Below are 8,034 nucleotides of genomic sequence, written 5' to 3'. Positions count from 1 at the left end.
AGGAGCCTGTCTGCACCGCGCTCCCGCGGTGGGATCCAGTCTCCACCATCGGTCTGTGGGGTCGGTCTGGAAACTCCGGCCCCGCCTCACTCTCCACCCGAATCCCACCCGGATCCACTCTGACCCACACTGTCCGGCCTTGAGTCAGGAGGACTCTATCTGAGACCTGCCACGGGAGCCCTTGGGGCCGTAGGGAGAAGTCGAAGGAGACAGGGCAGGGCCCCTGTGTCTGCAAAGAATGGGCCCTTCGAAGTAGAAATTGAGGGTAGGGTGGCGGGGCTTTGAGCCACGAGAGCAGCGAGAAGGCAGGGTTGGTGAGGAAGGGGAGAGGCGGGAGACGCGCTGGGCGGAGACTCTGAGGGCGGGGTCCAGGTGAGGGTCTGCAGCGAGGAGGAGTCCCCTGGGCGGGTCCTCCCTCCTATGCACTGGAAAGCCTCCGGGTCAGGTGTGCAGGGGTGCCTTCAGGTCTCAGGTCCGGCTCCTCGCTGTCCCTGCCTGGGGTTATGATGTTTCTTTTCCACCTTGCCACCTGGGCACCTCGACTCCTTCTGAGAGCTCCCCACGTCCTGTCCTCCAGAGCTGATATGTGGGCTGGTTATTCCGGGCACCCTCTCCCTAATCTCTTCCTCCAATCTCCTCTGGGTTCCAGCTTCTCTCCCTCCCCCTTTAGGGGAAAGGGCGACTGTGACTCCGGTTTCTCTCAATCCAAGTGCTGCCTTATCAACCGTGGTTGGAATCCAGAGCTGGGGTGTGGGGGGTGGATGGCCCTTGGAGGGCAGAGCAAGGAGCCTCCTCCTGACTCATAACAAGGACAGGATACCAGCAGACAGAGAAGCATGGCACACAGCAGGGGTGCAATCATTATTTGTTAACATTTAGGACAGGAGGATAGGCATGGGAACAGGTGGTACCTGGGAATCAGCTGTGAAAGGCTTTTCTACTTCCCTGGTGGGCTGTTTCGGTGAGTCAGTGCCCAACCTGCCCATGGCCCTGGGAGTAGAATGTGTAGGTTGGGTGCCAGCTCCTGCGTTTCTCCTAGTAAGACCTGCAATGGGAATGTGAGTGCGTAAGATGTGAGGGACAGTGTCTGGATGTGCGTATGTGAGAGATGGAGGGAGTGTCTGCCCTTTCCAAGGACCCCATTGGAGAGCTCCCTGAGCAACTCCCAGCACCCTCTCTTGGCCCTGGGAGCAACGGTGGGTCCAGAAGAAATGCCTAGTGAGGCTCTGGTTCCCTACAGCCTCCTCGCCCCAGGTGGGGTGACTATGTGGGGTGCTCAGAGGGGTATCAGGTTTAGGAGATGGCGGGTTACAGAATCTGAGGCCCAGGCCACATTCCAGCCTGGGTATCCTTGGAGCTGGTAACCAGGATGTAACCAGGATTCCCCTGAGGCACCTGCTGCTGCCCCCTTCCAACCAGGCGGATGCTGGGATTATCCTGTCCTGCTGCCTTGCCCCTGGGCCACTGTCTCCTGCCTCCACCCTCCCTCCCGCCCTCCCCACCCCAGGTACTCCTCCCTGAGGCTTGCTTTCCTCCCCCCTGCCTGGGCTTCCTGGTTCTGGGCCACAGGGACCCTAGGAGACTCTCTCAGGAGACCAGGGTGGCCCCAGGCAGCCACACATAATCATTCCCGGTAAGAAGTCAGACCACAGAGGGAAGGGGACATATCCTTCCTCTGTTTGCACTCAGCCCAACCTCCCTGGACTTCCAGAGTGCTTGGTGGGAGAGAGAGGCATAAGGAGGCAGGAAAGGAAACAGTGGAGAGAATCATAAAGGCAGAATTTTAGGGCTGGAAGACCATATCCATCATTTGGCCTTGTGATTCTTAACCATTTTGTGGGGCCATGGCCTCCCCTTGAAAATCTAATAAAGTGATGGAACTGTCCTCAGAAAATGTGCACACGCACAATTTCAAAGTATTCGTGGAGCCCCTGAGTCCCACCAGTGCATCTCTGGGAGGCTACTGTTTTTACCGGTAAGGAAATCAAGGCCCAGAAAGGGAGGGTGGCTGTTTGGAGTCCATGTCAATTTGTGGTAGGGCCTGAGAGTGTGGAAATATCAGAGGCTCAGAGCATCCGGCTGTGGCCTAGGATACATGCACCCCTCCATTACACACACACACACCAGACAGGAGCAAGAAGGGACTGTTTCCAGGGAGAGCTGGCCTCTGAGTGGATTGTGCGGTGCACATAGATCCAATCTGGTTCCAGGCAGCTGGTGCCCCTGGGCATGGGGCTGAGATAAAGCGTCCCAGCCCCAGGGCTATCAGGCTGCCTGGGACACAGCTGCTGGGCTGCAGTTGGCGGCTGTGTGGGGCGGGGAAACCAGCACTCTGCTCACTCTGTTCATTGCCTCCCTCAAGTCCAAGCCTCACGGTCCCCGAAAGGTGACCTGTGGGGGCACCATGCTGCCCCCTGCCCTCCTCTTTGGGATGGCATGGGCACTTACTAAGGGGTAAGCAGCCTACCCCAGGGCCCTTCACTAAGATCCTTTCCTCCTGCCCCATGACTGGGACCTTCTGCAGCAGCCAGAATCCCCTCCTGATTTCAGCCTCCTCTTCAGTTCACTAACGTCCCTGGGCATTGGCTTTTTGGGAAACAGGGTCACAGGACATGGCTTCTGGGTGACCGAGGAGGCAGTGGCAGCAGCTGTCATTCCCTCTCTGTGAGCAGGCAGTGGTGTGAGCACACGGAGACCATTCTGGTGGAGGAGGAAGTGACCCCCCGTCGGGAGCACCTGGTGCCCTGCACCAACCTCTACCATTACCGGCACCGGGGCTGGCGGCTGGACCTGTCCTGGAGTGGACATGTGGGGCTCTGTCCCATCTACAAGTGAGTAAGGGTCAGAGCCTGGACTGGCTGCAGAACAGGAAAGAGCGAAAGGGCCACATTCTGAGAGTGGGGGAGGGCTGGGTGGTGCCCTGGAAAAGCAGGCCTTTGGGAAGTAGGTCTGGGTGGGCTCTCAAAGGGCAAAGAGTGCGGGATGGGGCAGCTGGATGAGTGGGCATTACTGTGAGCAGCCCATGGAGAGGCTGGATGCCTGCTGCCTGTGCCTGCCCTCCAGTCTGCCTTCCCAAGTTCATCTCACTTTGCACGTGGGCAAATGAAGACCAGGAAGGGAAATTATATTCGTCAGATAAAGCCACTCAGTAGGGAACCAGATTGAATGAGTGTCCCAGGCCATTCCTGGGGATGGTACCCAGCCGAACGCCAATGTCTTTCTCTCTTCCACCTGCTCAGTGGACCCAGGCCCCCAGAAACCTGGCCTGCTGCGTGGAACCGGACAGTGAGGGCTTGCTGCCCAGGCTGGGGGAGCACACACTGCACCCTGGGTAAGCGCCTGAGATTGGCCCAGATCGGAGGTTTCACGGAGGTGGCAGGCTGTCTAGGGAGGGAAGCTGAGTCCAGGCTGACTGACTGGGTCTGCCCCATTCTCTCCCTCTGCCCACCACAGCCCTTGCAGAAGCCAGCCAAGAGGGCCACTGCTTTGCCATGTGGCAGCGCCAGCTTCGAGCAGGCTCAGCAAATCTTCTGCAGGAAGCCTGGAGGAGTGCTGTGCCCGGCCTTGGGGACACAGCTGGTAGGATGGCCGCTCCCAGCTCCAGCCAACAGCTGCCAGGTGGGTCCTCGGCCTGCCAATAGGCACAGTCCCGGCTGTCACCCACTCCCTCACAGGCACTCCCACATGGAGTTCTTGAGCTCTGGGCCTTTCCTCAGGGCCCATGCCCACTGTCCTGTCCTCTCAGATGAGTCACCTCCCATCTCCTGCCCACCAGACTGACCATGTCTATCCACCTGCCTCCTGCTTCTTCTGCCATCCTCCCCCACACTCAGAGGCTCACAGGTGGTGCATCTCCTCCAGGCAGCACCCCCCTTCCAGCACTCCTGCAGCCCCTGGCAAGAGCTGTGGCCCAATTCTGGGGACAGCGCCAGCGTTCCTCGACCACCTGTGCCACATGGTCCGGCTTCCACTACCGCACCTTTGGCGGGCGCCACTACTACTTCCTGGGCTGCTGCACTTACCTGCTGACGGGAGCTGCTGATTCTACCTGAGCTGTCTGCCTTGAGCCCAGAGGCCATTGTCCCCAGCCTGGGCACTGTCAGCTGGTGAGGGAGGGATATGGGGATGGATACAGGGAGGAAGCTGTATGTGGGAGGAGACACGCTGACCACCTTGCCCGCTATGCAGCCCCTCCCAGGCCCGGGTGACGATGGGAACCGACGAAGTGCTGATCCAGGGTGGAAATGTCTCTGTGAACTGGCAGCTGGTACCTGATGGGGAGTCTCGGCTGCTCCCTGGTAAGGGACAGTCTGCCCATCCCCGGGCAGGGCTCAGAAAGGGCAGTTGGCGCTGAGCCCGCTGCTTCCTCCCTGACCCCCACTGCTATTGGGAGGCATTTGGAAATGAGGGAACCAGCTGAGGAACTAGAGGTCGTGGCCCTATTTCTCCACCTCACCCCTGCAACCTACCTCTCTTAGCCCGCTCACAGTGTGACCTTGGGCTAGTCCCTCTACTTAACCACTTAACCTCTCTGAGCCTCAGTTTCTCCACCTGCCTCCCACAGTGCTGTGAGGGAGGGTTTCATGCTGCTAGATGGGACAGTCTCCGACCAGAACTTTGGTCCTGGTTGGGGTGCATGGAGTGAAGTGGGAGTGGGGTTTTGCGTGTGTGTGTGTGTGTGTGTGTGCGCGTGTGTGTGCATGCATGCACGTTTTGTAGTTTACTCTCTAAAGAGAACGTCCACTGCGTTCACGAACTTCTCAAAGAGGGCTGTGATGGGAAACCAATCACCTTTGTTTAAAGGGTATAAAGTGCAGACCTCCTGAGAATTGTGAGCATCGTTCCCTTCTTCCCTTCCCTGGGTAGTCTGAGCCCTGGTGTGATGGTGGGAGGGATGAGGATTGTGACTCCCCCAACCCCGTCCACCCAGGACTGAGTCTGCCGTGGCCAGGGGACTGGCTGATGCTGTCAGGGGCTTTGGGGGTCATTGTATGGCTGGACAGATCCAATTTGATCTCCATTTCCGTAGACCACAAGCTCCAGGGAGAGACTCAAGGCCTCAGTGGGGTCTACAACGGCCGGCCTGAGGGTAAGTGGGGCATGGTGTAGTCCCTGGCTTAGGAGGCTAGGGGAGACCTGAGACTCCAGACACAGCACCTCTCTCACCCTCCCCCAGATGACTTCTTGGAGCCAGGTGGGGAGCTGGCTGCGTTAACTGCCACCTTTGGGAATTCCTGGAGGCTCCCTGAGTCAGAGGTGAGACTGCAGCCCTCAGGGAACCTGGGCTTCCTTGCTCCCACACCTGTCCGCCCACTCCTGGCTTCTCTGACGTCTCCAAGCCTCTGTTGTGTCTCTCAGGTGATGAGGCCTGGTCCTCTCCCAGATCCTCAGGGAAGGAAAGGCATGCTCAGGGTCCCATAGGAGCTCAGTGTCAGGTGCTGCCCACAGCCCCAGCTGCCTGCGTGAACTGCCCACTCAGGGGACACACTCACTGAGCTGGTCATCGACCAGCTTTGGTTAATTAGCTAGTTATCAGATCTCCTGCCTATGGGTTGACGGTGACCCCAGCTCCCCTGCGCCTACCTGGGCTTGCTACTTGGTTGCCTCCCTGCCCTCCCCACCCCAGCCCCAGGATGTCTGGGCTGCTGGTCATGACAGTGGCGCCTTGAAGCAGCCATGAGATCAGTGACCATTTTCTTGGTGTCCTTGTTCATGTGCCTCATCTCTGCCCCTTGGCCCAACTCCAATTGTCCCCAGCCTGGGTGTCTGGATGCAGTGGAGGCAGCCCAGGGCTGTGAGGACCCCCTGAAGGGCACAGAGGCAGGCGTGGAGGCTGGCCAGCTGCAGGCTGAAGCCCAGGATGTGTGATGGGCAGCCTGACTGTGAACTGGCAGGGTCCTCCCCAGAAGAGCAGGGTTGTGGGGTTTGGGGACCCTGGAGCCCATGGGGATTGTGCAGCCAGACATGTGGGCTGGGGTCCAGGGCCAAAGCCCCGTCAATGCTCCCCTCCCAGGCTCGCAGTGCGGCGGCACTGCCCGGGCCCGGAGCACCAGACTCAGCCTGCTTCATGGCTGCCTGCCGAGGTGAGAGGCCTGGGGCACCCAGGACGGCAGTGGGGCTGGTGGGGCCCAGAAATACAGGGGTAAGGAAAGCGCCTGACCTCATAGTGCCCCCACCTGTCCGGCCCCTCCTCACAGTGGACGGTGAATGGACCCCTGGTCTCCCTGATCCCCATGCTCTGAGCAGTGCCAGGGCACCATGACCTGGCAGTGACAGTGCCACCCACCCCAGAATGGAGACCAGACCTGTGCCTTGCTGCCTGGGGACCCTCACAACACCTGCCAGACCCGTGAGTGGAAGGGAGGAGGGCACGGCGGAGGGAGTGTGGAGGGGGCTGCTGTGGGCAGCTTGTCCCTTCCCGTGATCTGCCCGCACGATCTCTGGTTGTGCTTTCTCAGGACCACAGCCCCAATGCCACCTGCTCCGGAGAGCTAGTGTTCCGTCCCTGTGCCCCTTGCCCTCTGACTTGTGAAGACATCTTTGGTCAGGTGGTATGCCCTGCTGAGTGGCCCTGTAGCAGTCCAGGGGAGGAACTCTAGCCTGGGGCGTGGTGCGTGTGCCTTTGAGGCTGAGCCTTCTGTAAGGAAGCCTCACTCTGGGCCTTCTCTAGGCTGCTGGTGCCCCGCAGGACAGGTGCTAGGCGGTGACGGGTGGGGTGTGTGGCCAGACAGTGCCCCTGCCTGGTGGACGGCATCTGCTACTGGCCTGGACAGCACATCAAGGCTGACTGCCAGCTCTGCATCTGCCAAGATGGGTGGCCCCAGCACTGCCGGCCCAACCCTGACGGTGCCGGTGAGGTCCCACTCCTGGCCCTGCAGGAGGGGTCCCTGGTCTCCTCCAAGACCCCCCAGCCAGGCACCAGCTCCTTACAGTGGCTGCCGTCACCCCCACAAAGCCACTGACTTTCCTGGCACGTGCTAAGCACACAGAGTCCTGGGCCACAGCACTGGGCCAGCCCAGAGGGCACAGGGCTCCCTTGATTGCTAAATAACATTGATTAGATATTATTAATTAAATTAATTAGCCCCTCTCTAGTGTGTCCATCCATCCTCTTTCTTTTCACCGCTTTCCATTAGACCAGGTGGCTTAAACAACAAAAATTGATTTTCTCACAGTTATGGAGGCTGGAAGTTTGAGATCAAGGTGCCAGCATGGTTGGGTTTTAGTGAGGACTCTCTTCCTTGCTTAGCTGCCTTCTCACTATTTCCTCACGGGGCAGAGGGAGCAAGCTCTCTGGTGTCTCTTCTTATAAGGGCACTAATCCCATCGTGAGGGCCCCACCATCATGACCTCATCTAAACATAATTACTTCCCAAAGGCCCCACATCTAAATACCATCACATTGGGGTTAGGGCTTCAACATATGAATGGGAGGTGGGGGGTGGGCACGTTGCCTTCATAGCACCTCTTTTACTTGGCTAATTCCTACCTATAAATCAGCTCAGGCACCACTTAGGAATCCTTGAGTAACCACCCCATATCTTCCCATCACTGGCACTTAAGGTGACAAAGCATGCCTTAATAAGGTCGTCTGCTTATTTCTTTCATTGCACGTGTCTCTTTATTTTGCAACTATCTATTTCTGGTCTGTTTCCCCAATAAAGTTTTCTTTCATTCAACAGTATATTCCCACAGCTTGCACAGTTCCTGGCACATGGCAGGCCACCTGTGATGGTTTTTGAATGAATGTGAAAAAGCATTGCTCTCCTTGATTAAATAAGGTCTGGAACCTTCGAGATTGACATTGGCCCTGAAAAATGCCAGGGAAACAGGCGCAAGAACAGGGAATCTCATAGCCCAATTCGAGCGCTTTGCCCTTACCGCAGGGTGGGAGAGAGCATCGTGAGGGCGTCACCTGATAACCATCACCTGGGAGGAAGGTGAGGCCAGAGCGAGCTGCTCGGCGTCCAATCAGGACCCCGCATTCCGTGAGCCAATAGCAGCTCTGAGAGCCGCTCACCGAGGCTGGACTAT

At 58.3% G+C, this 8,034-nt stretch overlaps 1 protein-coding gene across 1 annotated transcript; it reads left to right on the top strand.

Annotated features, from left to right (window-relative positions):
• Positions 1-112: 112 nt before the first annotated feature.
• LOC141566994 (SCO-spondin-like) lies at positions 113-7,412 on the top strand. Its single transcript, XM_088799845.1, is given in 10 exon segments — positions 113-1,975; positions 2,673-2,831; positions 3,240-3,331; positions 3,454-3,618; positions 3,862-4,106; positions 4,199-4,298; positions 4,931-5,089; positions 5,177-5,256; positions 6,014-6,083; positions 6,198-7,412. Coding segments are annotated over 10 exon segments (1,236 nt in total). The 5' UTR covers positions 113-1,874; the 3' UTR covers positions 6,263-7,412.
• The last annotated feature ends 622 nt before the right edge of the window (positions 7,413-8,034 follow it).

The sequence above is a fragment of the Rhinolophus sinicus genome, chromosome 8 (genome assembly GCF_057876585.1).
Source record: "Rhinolophus sinicus isolate RSI-liver-muscle chromosome 8, RSI-T2T, whole genome shotgun sequence".
Classification (NCBI taxonomy): Eukaryota; Metazoa; Chordata; class Mammalia; order Chiroptera; family Rhinolophidae; genus Rhinolophus; species Rhinolophus sinicus.
The sequence above is the reverse complement of the archived record's forward strand: the minus strand, read 5'-3'. Positions and strand labels throughout refer to the sequence as shown.